We start from the raw sequence: 17,417 nt of genomic DNA on the forward strand, positions 1-17,417 counted from the left end.
TCAGCAGGCTGTGTGAAGGAGGAGAGGCCTCCAGGCTGGTTATGCAATATGGAGCTTTATCCCTGAAATACGGGCACAGAAACACATTATCCCACAGGATATCCATCGGATAACCGCAGGAGAACCACAGGTTGCGCTGAGGAGAAGCCTTAACGGGTCACACACAGCCAAGGGGGGCTCCTCTCACAATTAACCCAAAGTGCTGTGACCGGCGAACATCATGTGGTAAGAATGGGCGCACCAGGAGGACGGGAGGAGTTGTTAACGTGGAATAACGCCAGCAATGTGTCTTTGGAGCAGTGCTGTCAGCAATGCCCATCCATCTCATGTGACCGGTCAGTTGGGCGGCCCATCTGACTGATGTTTTCTTACTTTATTAAGGAAATGAGACGTTTTTAGCAACTAATTGGAGGCAAAGGGCCGTAGCCTTCCCTCCCCGTTCTCTGGATTTGCCGTGCGTTGCTCCCACGCCGCCACGGCCGCCTCCCAACCCTGAGGCGGGGATCCATCATGGCGGCCGCAGGGGGGTGGGGGGGCGCCAAGCGCGTGGCCAACTCTCCCCCCCCTCCATTTCCATCCCCGCGGCCTCTCTGGCCAATCGCCGGGCAGGCGGGCAGGCGGCGACCAATCCCCCGCCTCCTCCTGCCCTCCGCCCCGCCCACTTGGGGAGCACGCGCGCACACCTCGCCGCTCCCCAGCGAGGGCCGTTGTTTGGGCGCTCGGTAGGGCAGGCCAAGCCCCGCCCACCGCGCCCTTCACGCCATTGGAGCGTCTGGATGGGTCCCGCCCCCGACGGCCGCGTAGCCAATGAGAGCGCGCCAAGGCGTGTCCGTCGGGGGCCGAGGAGTCTATAAAGGGCCCGCGCGGCTGGCGGGAAGGGGTAAGATGGCGGAGTAGCCGCGGGCCGGCGTGGCTTGCGCTCTCCTTGCCGCGTCCCCTTGCAGGAGGCGGGTGGATCCCAGCGCCGCAGCGGGCCGCGGTGCGAGGCGGAGCGGGGAGCAGGAGGAGGGGAAGGAGGAAGGCAGCGCTCCCGCCGCCGCAGCCGCCGCCATGCCCAACATCAAGATCTTCAGCGGGAGCTCGCACCAGGACCTGTCGCAGAAGATCGCCGACCGCCTGGGCCTGGAGCTGGGCAAGGTGGTGACCAAGAAGTTCAGCAACCAGGAGACATGGTGAGGCGGGGGCGGGGCCGCACTACAGCTCCCGGCGGGCGGCGCGGCGACGACGGCCCGGGTTCCGCGGGGCCGCCGCGCGGGGGCTGCCGGGAGTTGTAGTGCGCGGCGGGTGGCGGCCTGGCACGGCGGGGCCGGGGGCGGCCGCGTCCCGCGGGCCTCGCACATGGGCCGGCGGCTCCGGGCCGGGCCCGGCGCGGGGCTCCCGCGGGCGCCCTGAGGCGGTGGGCCCGGGGCTGTGGCCGCGCCCTCTGGCGGCTCGGCGCGGGGCTGCCCCTCTGTGGGCCGGGGAGGGCCGGGGCGGGGCCGGAGGTGCGGTGCAGGTGTGCGGGGAGCGGCACACGCGCGGCCCCGGGCCTCCCTGCGAGCTGCGGCCTCGCCGTGTCTGTGGAGGTAGGAGAAAGGAGAGGCTCAAACGTAAGCCAAGATAGGAAATATCTCGATGAAAACACCCTGTGCGGTAGGAGGAATCCTGAATGGTTGCCCAGAATGGTCTCGTGCAGACGTGAGATGAGTTGTTTCCATTACGTGGTGCTGTAGCTGCTGCCCTGAGGCTGTGCACAGAGCTGTGGGAGGGCTCTGTGTGATGGGCTGCAGTGCCACGGCTCTGTCCTCACGTTGAGGTGCTCCTACCCTCCCAGCAGCCCCCCGCGTGAGCACTGATGTGGGTTCTGAACATCCAATACATCTCTTATCTACCCCCATCAACTCAAGGCCCGTGCTGGAAAATAGCACAGCAGTTCAGTTGTGCTCTTACATGATCTCTAATGTTAAACTCTGCTATTAAAGTACAGTGGGAGGTGGCCCTGTGTGCTGTTTGCCCACTGGGAAGGTCTCCACGAGAGCCTGGAGTGTGCTGTGAGCAGTAAGCATGGCGAGGTGTCTTGAGTTAGCAGTTTGCTGGTGGAGGTGGAGCAGAAAGGCCAGGCGTTCAGCACCAACATGGGTGTGAGCATCACCAGCACTGGAAGAAACTGGGGAAGGGTTTGTCCTCCCCAGAGTGACTCTGGGTTCCTTCCACATCTGTGGCAGGCTTCTCTAAACTTCTCTGTTGCAGCGCTCAGGGCTTCATCTTGTACAGCGTGTCTGCAGGATCTGAAGTCCTGAGATGGCTGCGTGGCTTCCAGCCCTGCTTTGGGTGCAGGTGTCCCAACACATGTGCTGGAGCTGGCGGCGTGCTGCTGGCAAACAGAACCTTTGGCTTGTATTCAGTGCCTTCATCAGCAGGGATTAGTGTGCATTACATCCAGGAAGAAATTAACCCCAGAAGCCTTTCCAGAGTGAAAAGCTGGAGGGCTTCTCTGTTCAAGGCAGTGAAAAGCTGTTAGGGCTCTAATAGAATAATCTGCTGCAGCATGGCTTCTGTTGGAAGCTTGGCTTGGCTTTCCCTGCTGACTGGCCATCATCCCTGCTTCCTTTATACGCTGCTGCTTTGGACTTCTGTGATTTGGGGGGACAGGAACTGTTCTGAGGGGGTTTACGTGCTCAGCTTGCACTGAGATTAAAAGCAGAGGCTGAGCGCTTTCAGCCTTATTGAACCATTAAATGTGAGCAGTGAGCACTGTGAAATAGCTACTGAGCAAACAAGCAACAGCGTTGGTGCCAAACACCCATGATTACATGGTGCTGTCACCCACAGACCCTCGGGATTGCAGTCCCTTGGTTGCTCTGCAGGCATACGTAATGACTGCAGCTTTAATTCCTGTTTGGAGCCAACTCTTCCTTCCCCATCTGTTCCCAGTGTGGAAATAGGCGAGAGCGTACGTGGGGAGGACGTCTACATTGTGCAGAGTGGCTGTGGGGAAATCAATGACAATCTGATGGAGCTCCTTATCATGATAAATGCATGCAAGATTGCCTCAGCCAGCAGAGTCACAGCTGTCATCCCTTGCTTCCCTTACGCTCGGCAGGACAAAAAGGACAAGGTAAGGGATTCAAGAAGGGGTTCTGCTGGGGGAAGATGTATGAATGCTTGGAGAGGCTGGCAGGCCTGCCTGCCTGCCAGGGTTTAGCTGAAATGGAATATGTGCAGGAAGAGATAAAAGTTAAATTAACTTAAACCCGAGGGCATCGAACTGCAGATTCATCTTCACAAAGATGTAGTTCTGCTTGAAAATACCCCAGCCTGTAATCAGCAGCTGATGAAAAGATGCGATGTTAATGAGTACTTCTTTTAGTAACTGCTTGTGAATCATTGCTTAGAGGTGGAAGGCTCCCATCTTGATGAAGGAGTTAAACTTGTCTTAAATACTGTTTTTTTTTTCCTGTCCTAGAGCCGAGCCCCGATCTCTGCCAAGCTGGTTGCAAACATGCTGTCTGTGGCAGGAGCAGATCACATAATCACAATGGACCTGCATGCATCTCAGATTCAGGTAGGAACCGAAATCGGGAAGCACTCAGCTGCTCCCATCTGAGCCTGTTTACTGCCTTGCAGGCTTTCCTGTCATCTGCTTTTTTTAGCTACAGCAGCAGTCGGCACTGAGGAGCACAGGGCTGGAAGGGAGTTGTTGGGTCAGTTAGAAGGGGGTGGGGAGGTGGGCAGCAGGTTCCCCTAAATAAAATCCTAGCTGCTCTCAATTAGACCAAGCACAACAAGCCCTGTATAAATGAATGTTGGGTTAGTAAACGATCCGTGCAGCTTGGTCATCATACGGGGGCGCTCTGTGTTCTTAATTGGTCCTATGAGGAATTTCAGATGGAGAATGGTTTTATTTAGTGCTCTTAAATATTGAGCGGAGCTTCCCAGTGCAGGAAGGTCAGGGAGGAGTGAGCAGTGCTGTCTGACACAGCGGCTAACAGTACTGCTGCCCTGAGGTCACCACACCCTCCAGGTGTGCTGGCACAGCTGCTTATGGCATTCAGTTGACCGGGGCAGTTCCATGGAAGCTCGCTGCTGGTGAGATGGGCAACTCTGCTTGTATCCATTCCACCCTTCCTCTGTGGTTGGCTTTGATCCCCTCCTGAGCTGCTGGTGAAGGGAAAACAATGGGTTTGCTGGAAATGAGCCATCTCAACAGAGCAGTTGGAATTTTGGCCAGGGCTTGCTTTGAAACAGCAGGAGCTGTTTAGCAGGGAGGGGAGGGCCAGCAAGGTGCTGTTAGTCTTGCATCTTTCCACCTTGGACAAGCTATGAGACCAAGAAATTAGTTTACACCTGGGACAGTTGTAGCACATCTGTTGTGTTGGTGCAAGCATTGTGAATCCAGAGAGGTCAGCTGTCTGCTGCCTGGTGAAGTAGGTGGGCTTGCTGTCATTTTAATGGTTGGAAGTGCAGCCACTCACATGTCAGTGTAAATTCTGGTGGTGTTTGCCCAGAAATGCTTCATCTCAGGTAGAAAATGTATGGGAGTGCAGCTGAGACTTTCCAAAGATCACAGAGCCCAGCAGTGGTATTCCTCTTCCCTGAGCATCTTGGAGCAGCAGTGTCTGCCATGGGGATCACCTTGCAGTAGCAGCAGCAGTGTTGAGATTAAGTTCAATAATTAGTTTTGTGAAGATCATTGTCCAGCATGTCTGGTTCCAGCCTGCTTCTTGGTTACCAAGCAAGGACACATGGGGTTGCTGAACCCAGAAGTGATGGTAGGAAGGATCTGCTCCCCTGCACCTTGAATGTAAGGCCTGTTGTGCTGGGCACTCCTCCCCGCTCCTATCCATCACTCCCTGTCCAGCATTAACTTACAGCTTTTAGTGACCTTTGAGGTTTACCTGCAGCAGTCTGCTGGGTCAGTGTACAGTTGTGCAACCAGGTGCATTGCTGTTTTGATGTTGTTTTTCTATACCACTTGAGATAGAGCTAATTCCATGTTGTAAAAGTGTTAGCTGTTAAGTATTACTTACACACTGCTAAACTGGTTCCAGTCTTACCACTGTTCTGTATATCCCAAAGGCTACTGCCATTGCATTGAGGCAAGTAGAAAGGAAAGCAGCAAATGCTGTGGCAGTGTGCCTGATAACGTAGCAATCTTCCAATCTCTGGTCTTGGTATGTGACCTTCAGCTGCATCTGTTCCTGCCATCTTTCTTGCAGGGCTTTTTTGACATCCCTGTTGATAACTTGTATGCTGAACCTGCTGTACTGAAATGGATCAAAGAGAATATTCCTGAGTGGAAGAACTGCACCATTGTTTCACCAGATGCTGGTGGAGCCAAGAGGTAAGCTGTCAGAGCAAGCAGAGATGCTGCTTCATCTACCTGAATTCCTGAGTGTGCTCATAGCTGGCTGTGACCCTGCTCTGAAGACGTTCCCCATCTGCCAGCTTGCTGCAACAGGGGAAGAGCAGTCTGTTACTCTTCCTGGGGAATATTTATAAGGTTTCTCAAGCTACATGGAGAATTAAAGGGAAGGGAATTCTGCGTGTTAAGGGGGAGGATTGTGTAGCTCATGCTCATATGCCAAGACAAGGTAACTCCTGCTGGTGAATAATGCCTTTTCATCTAGACTGTTCTCTGTGGTATTTAGTCTACTGAGGCATTTTCTTGCTTTATTGCTCTTAATTTTAATTGCTTGCTGTGATTTCAGCCTGCTGCTGCTCGTCCTCTTCCCTGAGAGCAAAGATGATAGACGGTTCCTTTCTTAAGAGCAGCAGCATATGTCTGAGCACATTTCTGCTTAGATAGTCTGACAGTCTCCCATCTTTCTGCAGATGAGCAGCAGTTTGTGGGCAGTTTGGAACGGTGTCAGATTAGGCAGAAACCAGGCTGATTCTTGCTGCTTCTGTATAGTGCTTGCATGTGAGCAGCAAAGTAAAGCAGGTGTGTTCTTGAATCCAGGAGACTGTTCCACCCAGATGTTGATGTGTGCCTTCCTGTAGCAGTGTTGTGGCCCAGGTGTGTCAGCCGGGGCCTTCTGTCTGTTCAGCTCCTTGCTGAAGTCAGCCAGCTGTCATCTGACTTCTCACCAGTAGTGCTTTTACATCACTGTTCATCAGTAGCAGTATATAAAGCTTGAGTCCCTCCAGGAAAGGTCTTCTGTGGTCACTTTTAACAGCGGGGAGCGGTGAGCAGATGTGGTGACAGCTTCTTTTACTGCAATCTTAGCATCTTTTCAGTTCTAGAAGAGATCTGACTGAAGCTGCTGTGGAGTTAAGTGTGGTTTGGAAACTGTTCTCTCTTCAGAGTGACCTCCATTGCAGATCGATTGAATGTAGACTTTGCCCTCATTCACAAGGAGCGCAAGAAAGCCAACGAGGTGGACCGCATGGTGCTGGTGGGTGATGTGAAGGACAGGGTGGCCATTCTGGTGGACGATATGGCAGACACGTGTGGCACCATCTGTCACGCTGCAGACAAGTGAGTAGGGCTGGTTGATGCTTTCCTCAATCAAAAAACCACCTATTGTTAGGGTTGAGTAATGAATTCATTGATTTGCATGTGAAGTTTCACAAGGTAGAATCATAGAATCACAGAATGGCCTGGGTTGAAAAGGACCACAATGACCTTCTGGTTCCAACCCCCTGCTATATACAGGGTCGCCATCTACCAGTCCAGGCTGCCCAGAGCCACATCCAGCCTGGCCTTGAATGCCTGCAGGGATGGGGCATCCACAGCCTCCTTGGGCAACTGTTCAGTACATCACCACCCTCTGGGGGAAAAACTTCCTCCTAATATCCAACCTAAACCTCCCCTGTCAGTTTAAAACCATTCCCCCTTGTCCTATCACCATCCACCCTCACAAACATCCATCCCCTCTCCTGTTCATATGCTCCCTTCAAGTACTGGAAGGCCGCAATGAGGTCTCCCTGGAGCCTTCTCCAAGCTAAACAAGCCCAGTTCCCTCAACCTTTCCTCATAGAAAACAAATGAAAAGTGTAGCTGGACTTCTGACCATATGAGCAGCTAGGTGGTCTCCTCTCTTATTTGAAAGCACTTTGTATCACAGATACGACTGGTGGGTATCACTCTTGATGGTGAGTGTAGTGATGTTTGATTTCTCACACTTGAGTTTAATGTAGGTAGGTTGCCGTCACTGATTCTGATATAATTAAATGCTGTCTCAGCCATCAACTTAATATCACACATCTGGATTTCTATGAGCAGGAAGCTTTCCAGGCTTTGGTATCAGCTGTGTACACTAGAAAAGCCTGCACGTGGTAATACCTGCCCCCTTGTGTTGGCAGAAGTCACAGAAGGTGGATTTGTGTGATACAGCCCGAATATCCCAGGGCTGATAAGTGTTGCTGCAATGTGTAACTTGTTTGTGGTGGATTTTATGGTACTTGTTTGACTGTTTGCTTCCCCACATGGCCGTGGCTTACCCCTTGCCCTGCGCCCGTGTCATTTTAATGCTGGTTAGTAATTCTTCATCCCTCTCACCCCCCTCCCCTGCTCATAGGCTCGTGTCAGCCGGAGCCACCAAAGTTTATGCCATCTTAACTCATGGGATCTTCTCTGGGCCGGCGATTTCTCGGATCAACAATGCCTGTTTTGAGGCAGTGGTAGTCACAAACACAATCCCCCAGGAGGACAAGATGAAGCAGTGCCCTAAAATCCAGGTGAGCATCTCCTCCTGTGCCTCTTCTTGGAGACGGTCTGCTTGTTTGTCTCCCTTTTGGTGGGGAAAACACCAGTGCTGTGTAGTGCTTACAGCAGTATCACCAGACCAGATTCCAGCACTGACCGGTGTTGTGTTCTTATAGCAGACCTGTTACACCTATGAAAGGCACCTGCTTATCCAGGTAGGCTTAAACACTTTTTTAGTGCTTGCCTTACCTAGAGCAGATCGCTGATCACACGGAGGGCACAATGTATGCAAGCAGTTGTCACTCCTGCAGAGGGTACTGCATGCAAAGGACGTGCACTTGAGCAGAAAGCAGTAGGGTAGGAATTTCTCAATGATAATGATGCTAACCTCACTTGTGAAATCATTGCCCACCACAGTAGGGGAGGGTGCAAGCCTTGTTTTCCCCACAAAAGAGAGGTCAGAAGAAGCTGTCTGGAAGGATTTCTGGTTTCTGTGGGGAAAGCTTTGCTCTTGCTGCCTCTCCTGATGCCCTTGGGAGATCAGAGAAGCTACTGAGTTCATAACAACAAGTGGGGAAAAAATAAAAACATGATTTGAAAGGCTGTGACTACTTCAAACATTGCCTTGCATCTCCAGGCCTATAACCAACCCTTTGTGTGATTTCTTTATCCAGATGTCCCTTTTGTGAGAAGGTGTTTTGTGAAGGGGGGGGGGAAAAGGAATGGGAAAACAGTGTGTATGAGTGAACAGCTGAAAGTGACCTAAGAGGGAGTTCAGCCCAACTCCATGCACATGCTGTGCTGGTTTGGCTGTGTGCAGGCGGCAGCTCCACAGCACAGTGCTCAGGTACTTAGGAAAGATAAAGAAAACCACTTTGCTGTCCACATGAAAACAGGCAGCTGTGAAGATACTGCTGTAGTGCACACAGTCAAGGACATCCTAAACACTGATTCCCAGCCCAGATCTATAGGACAAAGGCATGTGAGATTAGTGGAGTATTACAGGCTGTCACATGCCACTGTTCTACAGTAACCTCTGCTATTCAGTGTTTGGAAATAAAGAACTGTAGCAGCTGTAAGTCCCATGTTCTGTCTGCTGCTGCAGCTCTTAAGGTTTTTTTTTCCCCCCTTCCTTCTTAGGCAAATTATCCAGAAAAAAAGAATGTTAAATATGAATTTCACTGAATTCATGCACCATGTCTGTGGTGCTTCTTGGGGCCTGCACTGTGCCGAAGTGTTAGATGCTGGGGCTCAGAGCTGGAGTTGGAGCCTTCTTTTCCCTCTGCTGCTAACTGGTTTACCCCACCAGGTGGAGCCAGCACAGCAGCTTGGCACTGAACTGGAGCACTGTAGCTTCATCTCTGATAAAACCCAGTAGTGGCAGTGGTAAAGCCTCGTGACTCGAGGGAAGTAATCTTGCTCTTGCTGTAAACTCACTGAACTTCTCTGCAACCTACAGACCCAATAAGAGAGTCCCGGGCTACGTGGAATGGGGTAAAAGTCTAAGGAGTCCCAGCAGAGAAAGGCAGCAGATTATCATCCTGGGAAAAGTCAGCACTGAAGTATGTCTTGTAGTGCTATGTGTACAGTATCATCAGAGGGACAGAGAAGTAAATCCCTACGTCGTGTAGGACTGTGATTTGTCTTCATCTGATCCATTACAGATTCGGGGCAATGAGTTCACTCTTGGATTTTTCCCTGACTTAGCAACCATTCTCACAGGTTTGATGTCTCTTTCCCCTGCAGGTGATTGACATCTCAATGATCCTTGCGGAAGCCATCAGGAGGACTCATAATGGGGAATCTGTCTCCTACCTATTCAGCCATGTCCCTTTATAACAACCGATGCCAGCTTCTGCTTGTATGGCTTTTCTTTTTTTTTTAAACCAAAAGTTGTTCAGCTTGTTGTAAAGTCCAGTAGAAGACTCTGCTTGTTCCAGTGCAGTTCTCCACAGCTCCTCCTGCTTTAAGTCAGGCTTACTGGCTCTGACCCCAGCACTGGGAGGCTGGGGCGTAAAGCTCATCTCTGTAACACTCCAGCTCTGCCAGCAACCCTGTGCATGGGGGCTCATCAGTAGGATTGGCTCAATACTGCAGATCTGTGGAGAGCAGGACTGACACATGGCACGTTGCCACAATTATTTTTGGAGGGGGGGGGGGTGGGGAGAGGGTTTGTCTGCGGGCAGGGTTAGATGACCTGGTGTGCACACCCTGAATTGTTTGGGAAGTAGATCTCCCTAGGACACGTGGGTCTGGATGTACAACAGGAGCCCGAGAGACTGCTGTCTTATTGCTCACACCTGCCAGCTCTTGAAGAGGGATGAGGAAGGCCTGTGTCTTGGCCAAGCTTTGACAATAGCTGAAGCCCTGGGGACACCTAAGAAGTGTTTCACACCTGGGAGTGGTTCAGCTACACCTTCCTCTTGCTAAAGGAGGTAGGCGTAACTTGCAGACTTGAATTCCCCCTAATTGCTGAAGAAATGTCCTTTAATGTGCTGCACAACAGAATGCTGAGAGCATGGTCTGCAGTACTGCCTTGCTGTTGGGTTAACTTAGTGGTGAAGGTGCTCCTTGGGCAAGTATTCTTCCCCCTCTTATGCAGAGGACATCTGCTGGTTGTGGGCTATAGGTTTTAGGGTAGGTTAAAACCAGTTCCTCCATTTCACAAGTTCCCATTAGCCTTGCTGCTGACTGGAGGACTGTGTAGTGTGCTGTGGCTGCACCTGGACATGCTGTACACATGTACCTTGGTCTGCTTTCACCAGTACTATGGTAACTGAGCCCCTCCATCCCACAGAAGCTTGGCTTCTGGCAATGGATTGAAGGGGCTCGTGTTACACAGCACTGGGAAAACTGCAGATCCAAAACCAACCTGATGGGCAGCAAGGTGCCCAGAAGAGAACTACCAAAACTAGAGTTAGCTGAGGCTCTTGGGTGTAAAACCAATATCATCCAAAACTTGAACACATAGTAACTGTACCAGACAATCTTAATATGTTACGTCTCTCCTGGACTCTTATGGTGTTACAGGCCAAGCTGTTTTATGCTCTGGTTTTTATAAGCACTCCTCCTTGGTTTGTTTGTGAGATGGGGAAGGGAAAAGGGAAAAGAAGGAACTCGAGATGACTTGCTGGGGTAACTAGCATGGCACGGGGGGGCTGGGCTGTAAGTGGAACGAACCGCAAAGAGGTGGTCGAGATCTGGGAAGTACTGCTTCAGTTGTGCCTTTTAATGAGAACTTCTCCCCTCTCCCATCCTAGAATCCCTGTCCCGTGGCAATGTTAACACTTCCATTACAGTGTAGGGTTGTTTTTTATTTTGTATAAGAATTGGTGTTTGTCTGGAAAGTGCGTCCCCTCGCTTTGCTTTGCATCCTGCACTGAGCTGTGCCGAGAGCCCAATTCAATTCCTGCCTCCTGCTTTGGAGCCCCGCTGCTGCACTGCCAACGCCTCGAGAGCTGAGAGCCACAGGACGTCAGAGCAGCAGCGTGAGGATTCGCAGCAGCATTTGTGTTTAAATATGTGACCTGATGAAGGAATTAAACTTTTATTTAAAAAAAAAAAACCACCAACCCAACAACGCGTAGCCTCTGCCTGTAAGTGCATATAGAGACCCTACAACGATGGCGTGCATCCTCAGAGTACCTTGTGATGTAGGTGCGTGGTTTGGAAGGCGCCTTGGCAGGTCACCTGGCTTAGCAGCAGGGCTGACTGCGAGGTTCTGCTTTGCTGTGCTCACACTGCACGAGAGAGCGTGCTTAGGGCTGAGCCGCCGGGGTGGTGGCTCCTGTCTGTATCTCATTTTGAGGACTTGGGCTGTGGTGGTGCAGTTTCTCCTGTTCTGTTCAGTATCTGAGCAGATCTGTTCACATCAGTGTTCAGCTGTGCTAAAAGCTGAATAGTGGAGCAAGCATGAGTGAAGAATTGTGCAGTATTGTGTGCAAAGCTAATGATTGGAGACAGCGGGATTGTTCTGAGAGGCACCTGTTTACCTAAACTACAACCCTCTCTTATTGCTTTATTGCTTATTGTAGACCCAGAAAGTGTAAGTGAAAGGGAAAGGAAGGAGATGGCAGCTCTAGAGAAGGGTCTTTGACCTCAGAGTAGTCTTCGTGCCCCAGACTGAGCCACCACAGCAGGAGCTGTGGCCTCAGGTAGGCTTTGCTGAAGACCACTGCTGTACAGTAATTCAGTACTGATCAGTGGATATCTGAACTGTGGGTTTTCCCCCCAAAGTGGGCAGGGTGGTGGTGATGTGGGTCTCATGAGGGTGGCAGAACAGGCCCAATCTTCCTTGAGGACGTGAGCTTCACAGCTCCAGGTTCTCTCAAAAGGGATCGTTCAAAGGGCTCCTAACGCTGCAGATGTGCATGCCCTGTTTCCTTGATTGCTTTAATTAAACGTCGGAGGAGGGGAGCAGTGCAGGCTTAGAGCTGCGTGTGGCAGTGCTGCAGCTGCATAAGGGGTGGGTGCTGTGCAGGACGTGAGGGCTGCTGAGGGAAATAAAGCATTTTTGCACTGCAGCCCTTCAGGTGAGGACTGCACTCCTGGGTTAAACGTTCCTTCCTTAAATTAAAGAAAATGCTTCATTTCAAATTGCTAAGCCTATCTGAGGAGGCTGGCTGACCAGAAGTGACCATTGTGAAAGCAAACCATCGGCTCCCGTATTGCCCTTCCTGCACGCACATAGGAGGGGAAAAGCGTTCTCCCTGTCTGCCTCGGTCACAAATGCAGCTCGGGCAGCTGCACGGGGCCCTCCTTTGCTGCAGGGCTGCCTGGGGGATGGAAGCGGCTGGGCATGGAGCTGAGCTGTACTGCAGGGCTCCGAGCGGGGTCGGCTCCGGCAGCATCGGCTGCCCTGCGAGGTGCCGGCAGCGACAGCAGCACAAAGGAACGTATCGTTCATAAACGCGGCTTAGCCCAGCTCCCTTATCTCAGGCTGGGAATGCCCGGAGAGCTGGGCTGGCCGCTTGTGCCTTGCAGACGGCAGGACTGTGCTGCTCAGAGCAAGACAAGGCACGTCCCGAATAGCTCTCGCCAGCATCTCCTTCCTGCTGCCGGGTGAGAGCCGTATCTCTTAGACGGGGCGTTGCAGCAGCGCGGGGGGCGGATGGGCAGCTTGCCTGGCTGCAGTGGGGAAGTACAAGGGCTAACAAAGCCCTTCTCAAAACTGCTGCCTGGGCTCGGAGCGAGGAGAAGTGAAATCGGGGGGAGGAACGAGCCGTGCCCTGGCGTAGCACAGCAGCCCCGTACGTCGTTGGCTCCGCAGGGGGCTCCGCTCCCTCCCGGGCAGACGGCGCTCCGCGGGCCCTGCAGGAGGGCACGAAGCCCGACGCAAACGGCCATCGGGGCCCGCGGCCGCGTGCTGCGGGGGGGGGTTGAAGCTCAGCTAACATGGCTGGCAGCCGTTCCGCTTGGGGTCGGGGCTGCTTTCGCTTTCCTCCTCTCCGCTGGATGTCTCGGTTCCGTCGTTGTGAATGACCGAAAGCAGAAATAGCGGAATGCACGAGGCCGGCCGGGTGCGGGGAATGGAGCGTGGGAAAAAGCTCGGGGTGGGGTGGGAGCCGTGCGGGGGGGGTCGGGGGGGGGGGGGGAGCGGCGGATCCCCGCTTTGTGCCCAGACAAAGAGCACGGGGCTGCAGAGGGGCCGAGCGCCGCTCACAGCGCAGCCCCCCCCCCCGGCTCTGTGCTCGTGGCCACGGGCACTGCGAGCGGAGGGGGCTTCGCTGTGCTTGCCCCCCCACCCCGACCCAGCCCTGCCGCATCGCAGCCCCGGGGGTCCCTCCTTCCCCCGGAGCCGTGTGTGTGTGTACGCGGGTGGGCGGCACAGCGCTCTGTGCACCCGCAGCCGCGCCCTCCTTCCGCGCCGCGGGGCATCACGGGAGTTGTAGTTCTCCTACGGCCCTCGAGCGGCGGGGGCAAGCGGCACGCGGACTACACTTCCCAGCGTGCATCGCGGGCGGCGAAGGAGCCAATGGGTGCGAGGGATGGGCGGCGGCCGGGGTATATAAAGCGCCGCCCCACGCGGCGCGCTTCAGCCTCACCTGGGAGCGCGGAGCGGAGCAGTGCGGCAGCAGAGGAGCGGTGCGGAGCGGAGCGGAGCGAGGTGCGGTGTGCGGTGTGCGCAGCGTGCAGAGCCCGAGCGGTCCGTGCGGGCGGGTCTCTGCTCAGCGTTGCAGCTCAGGGGGTGCTCCCGGGTTCCCTTCAGGGCGGGGGGCGCGGTCATGCGGGGGTCTCCCGGTGGGTGCGGGGTGGCGGCGGGCCCCGCCCTGCGCTATTGTCCGCGGTGGGAAGCGGGCGTGGGGCGGCGCCCCGGGGCGGCCTTTGTCTGCGCGGTGCTGCGTGCCCACCTCCCCCCCCCCCCCCGCACGGTGCTCCGCTGATACGAACCGGGGGGGGTCTCGTAGGCAAAATGTGCGACAAACCGGACCTGTCGGAGGTGGAGAAATTCGATAAGAAGAAGCTGAAAAAGACCAACACGGAGGAGAAGAACACGCTGCCCTCCAAGGAGAGTGAGTGCGGAGGGGATGGAGCCGGGGGCGGGGGGCGGGGGGCTGCCCGGCCGCGGTCAGTGCCGGAGCAGCGGGTGTCCCGAGCGCTGATCTCACTGCTGAGGAATCCGTGGGGAGAGGCGGCTGGGGCAGCAGGAAAACGCACCCGGGGGGGGGGGTGAGGCGCTCCCTGTGCCGTACCGCCGTTGGGACAAAGCTGTGCCGTGACCCCGCTGCCGTGGGTCACGTCCCCGCGCACGGGGCTGCCGCCGTCGGGTTGGGCTGTCCCGGTGTGGAGCCGCACGATGCTCGGTGCCCGCCGACTGCTGCCGTTGGCTTCAGACAATAAAAGCCAATGCCGGGCGATCGCTCCGCAGCCGTCTCCAATGGGTGTTCCTACGGAGCAGCAGCAGCGGGGATCAACGGAGCTCTCTCTTCTCTTCCAGCCATCGAGCAGGAGAAGGAATGTGTGAAGTCTTCCTAGAGCGATGGTCTGGCAGGAGGAGCCGCCGCTCGATTGGTTTTTGTTGGTGTTTTTTTTCTTTCCTTTGAATCAAATCATCTGTTTTTGTTTAACACTGCCATCATGTACACGTCTAGAAAGCAGCCGTATCGCCTGACCCACTGCCCCGCCTCGCCGGCAGCTTTGGTGAGTGGGGGACGCACTGTGTGGCCCCCCCCCGCCCCTCCCCGGTCCATCAGCCCAACCCAACCCCATGGGTGCTGCCCAGCTGGTGGCTGCTGACCGTGCTGACCTTGCTCTGGTGCGTGGGGAGGTGAGCAGGGGCTGCGGAGGCTGCTGGGGGGCAGAGCTCTGCACTGGGGAGTGGGATCCTTTCTGGCCGCCCCGTGGCCTCGGTGTGTCTCGCATCCTTTTCACTGATGGTGTTCTGTAGCCTCACTCACAATTTGTCTTCCTTGGGGGAAAAAAAAAAAATAAATGAGAAGTTTATTATAAAATAAAACAAAAGTATAACGACCTCCCTCTGGCTTGTGGCTTCTTCCCTGGGGAAGGTTCAGCTGTAGCCCCGGGGGTGGGCAGGGCAGGGCTGGAGGTTGGCGTTGCTCACAGGGATCCCTACGGGGCAGCCCAGCTCAGGGTGTGGACTGAACCTCCCGCTCTGAGCAGTTGGTGTCCTCTGCCCAAAGCACTGCTGCAGGGCTGGGCTGGAGGCTCCTGTGTTGGCTCAGGTCCCGTGGGTGCTGGGTCCATCCTGCTGCCTGGCACAGCCCTTCCCTCACCTCCCTCAGCCCCTGCCTTGGCTGAAGGAGGTTTTTACAGCCCCCAGGGATGGGCTGGTACCCTCTCAGCTGTTCCTAGCCCGGCACGGTGAGGTTCTGTGGGCATCCCCAGGGCTCTGCTGAGGTTTCCCAAGGTTTCCTCACCTCCTCCAGGGTCACCTGCCAGGCTGCTGTGCCTGCAGACGTGGGAGCAGACCAACCAACAGCTTTGGCTGCAGAAGCACAGGGGCTGCCTGCACCAAAGTGATGGGCAGGGAGGTAGCAGCTGCCTCACCCAAATCTCATTATCTTCAGCTCTGAGGGCAAAGAGCCCCAAATGTCCCCGTTGCTGGAGGAGAGTTGGCCAGTAAGGGGAGGGCCATTATAAAAAAGCTCTTTCTACCAATGCTGTCCTTAGCTCCCTGCCCTGGACCTTCTCTTTCTCACCCCAGCACCACTTGGGGGTGTGGGCAGCTGTGGTGCCTGCCAGCCTGATGTCCCCAAACCGTGGTGGCTTTGGCTGCACGGGTGCAGGTGATGCTGCACCGTGCGGTCACCATCCCCGAGGGGCTGAGTGCCACAGCCCCCCCCCCGTGTCCTGGGAGTATCCACCCCTCCCCGCTGGGGCCCTGTCCGGCTGCTCCGGGGCGGTTTCCTCCCATGTCTTTATCGGCTGTGAAGGAGGGAGGAGGCGGCTGAGTCACAGGCGGGAGGAATTTGGGCTCTGCAGGACAAATACCTGGGGAGCAGCAGCACGGGGCCAACTCAGTGCAGGGCTGGTGGCTGGGATGGCTGCCCGCCCCCCCCCCCCCCCCCCTCCCCTGGGACTGACTCAGCCGGGAGGGGATTTGGCCCCATGGGTTTGCAAGGAGATAATCTCGGGTGTTGCAAGTGCGACATGGCAAAGCCACGCTCTGGGCTTCACAGCCATGCAAATCTGCAGCTCCTCCAGGTGCCGGGCAGGGCTGTCACCCAGCAGGGTGGCGTGGGGCCACGTCCCCTTCTGTGCGAGCACAGCTGCGGGGAGGGAGAGAGAGCAAACATGAGCTGCAAGGGAAAACCTGCGTGCACAGGAGGTGTTTGGAGGCAGCCATGCATGCGTGCACGGTGTGTGCACAGCGCAGCTGTGAGCTCGGTAGGAAGGGAAAGCAGAAGGGATGCAGCAGTAGGTGAAAGCAATGGGCGAGCCAGCATTGCCAGCAGCACTGAGCGCAGCGCTCAGCACGCACCAACACCTCCCCAAGAACTGAGAAGTTATTACTGCTCTCAAAATAATGCCCGGGAGGTCGGCTTTATGAACAGCGGCTTGCTCATCCCCAGTAAGGGCTTAGCCCGTAATAATAGGAAGCTGGTGCGCTCCCAGCTCCCTGCCCTCTTGGCCACAGCCCTGGCGGCAGAGGCTGTGCAGAGTCCTTCAGAGGCTCTGCAGGTCCACGTTCAGCGTGGGGAGCTTTGTGCTGCACCCCTGCGTGGCACCCCGCGTTGTTCTGAGCACAGGGAAGGGATGGGGGCCGCCCTGCTGCGTGCCTTTGCTCCGCACCACGGGGCGACCGACGGGCAGCTCCTGAGAGCGGCCACAATTGCTCATCGGGGCCCCCCACCACATTGCATGCATTCCCCCGGCGTGCTGTGAGCCGAGGAGAGTGCCGCCGTGGGGAAGGCAGCTCCGGTGACACGTGGCAGTTGTGCCTGGGTTGGGGCAGCTGGCGGCGAGGAGCGCTGCTGTATTTTGGGAAGCAGCTGCCTCACACAGGAGACAATTGTTTGTCGTCTTTCCCCCCTTTCCTCGGTGCTTTATTACAAAGGATTATGGCTTGAAAAGCGGTTTTGTTCCTGTGCTCCCCTTGCCCGGCCCCTCTCTGTGATCTCTCCCCATTTTAGGCGGCAGCTGCAGCACCCCGAGGATGTGGGAGTGAGGTGGAGGTTCCGACCCACGCAGGGATTGCAGGTGATCACCTGAAGTTACCTCTACCACTGGGCAAAGGGACGGGTGGTAGCCAAGCAGACACAGAGCCGTGCAGCAACAGTGGGGTTTGAGGTGGGAAAAGAACAAGGAATGAGGGCAGGGTGGATGT

The 17,417-nt window shown here is 55.3% G+C and overlaps 2 protein-coding genes across 8 annotated transcripts; both read left to right on the forward strand.

Annotated features, from left to right (window-relative positions):
- Window positions 1–877: 877 nt before the first annotated feature.
- PRPS1L1 (phosphoribosyl pyrophosphate synthetase 1-like 1) lies at window positions 878–11,207 on the forward strand. Of its 3 annotated transcripts, none has more exons than XM_040700010.1 (8): window positions 878–1,172; window positions 2,914–3,097; window positions 3,446–3,544; window positions 5,199–5,323; window positions 6,287–6,460; window positions 7,503–7,662; window positions 7,807–7,845; window positions 9,377–11,207. In XM_040700010.1, exons 1-8 carry the CDS (start codon window positions 1,051–1,053, stop codon window positions 9,467–9,469), a joined length of 996 nt encoding a protein of 331 aa, XP_040555944.1. In that variant the 5' UTR covers window positions 878–1,050; the 3' UTR covers window positions 9,470–11,207. The 3 variants fall into 3 exon arrangements, with proteins under 3 accessions (XP_040555944.1, XP_040555945.1, XP_420181.1); XM_040700011.1 differs by having other exon boundaries at window positions 7,810–7,845; XM_420181.8 differs by lacking the exon at window positions 7,807–7,845.
- Window positions 11,208–12,633: 1,426 nt separating this feature from the next.
- Window positions 12,634–15,101, forward strand: TMSB15B (thymosin beta 15B). Of its 5 annotated transcripts, XR_005859107.2 has the most exons (4): window positions 13,667–13,736; window positions 14,038–14,142; window positions 14,568–14,709; window positions 14,824–15,101. XR_005859107.2 is itself a non-coding variant. In XM_046939796.1 (3 exons), the coding sequence occupies exons 2-3, from the start codon at window positions 14,043–14,045 to the stop codon at window positions 14,603–14,605; spliced, it is 138 nt and encodes a 45-aa protein (XP_046795752.1). In that variant the 5' UTR covers window positions 12,634–12,691; window positions 14,038–14,042; the 3' UTR covers window positions 14,606–15,101. The 5 variants fall into 5 exon arrangements, 4 of the variants coding, with proteins under 4 accessions (XP_046795752.1, XP_040554569.1, NP_001182714.1 ...); XM_046939796.1 differs by lacking the exon at window positions 13,667–13,736 and adding an exon at window positions 12,634–12,691 and having other exon boundaries at window positions 14,568–15,101; XM_040698635.2 differs by having other exon boundaries at window positions 13,667–13,741; window positions 14,568–15,101.
- The last annotated feature ends 2,316 nt before the right edge of the window (window positions 15,102–17,417 follow it).

The sequence above is a fragment of the Gallus gallus genome, chromosome 4 (genome assembly GCF_016699485.2).
Source record: "Gallus gallus isolate bGalGal1 chromosome 4, bGalGal1.mat.broiler.GRCg7b, whole genome shotgun sequence".
Classification (NCBI taxonomy): Eukaryota; Metazoa; Chordata; class Aves; order Galliformes; family Phasianidae; genus Gallus; species Gallus gallus.

Bases quoted from the DNA above. Each gene is read 5' to 3' on its own strand.
- PRPS1L1 (XM_040700010.1), top strand. From the start codon at position 1,051: ATGCCCAACATCAAGATCTTCAGCGGGAGCTCGCACCAGGACCTGTCG. The intron at 1,173-2,913 runs GTGAGGCGGGGG...ATCTGTTCCCAG, and splicing joins TTCAGCAACCAGGAGACATG to TGTGGAAATAGGCGAGAGCG. The intron at 3,098-3,445 runs GTAAGGGATTCA...TTCCTGTCCTAG, and splicing joins GGCAGGACAAAAAGGACAAG to AGCCGAGCCCCGATCTCTGC.
- TMSB15B (XM_046939796.1), top strand. From the start codon at position 14,043: ATGTGCGACAAACCGGACCTGTCGGAGGTGGAGAAATTCGATAAGAAG. The intron at 14,143-14,567 runs GTGAGTGCGGAG...CTTCTCTTCCAG, and splicing joins CACGCTGCCCTCCAAGGAGA to CCATCGAGCAGGAGAAGGAA.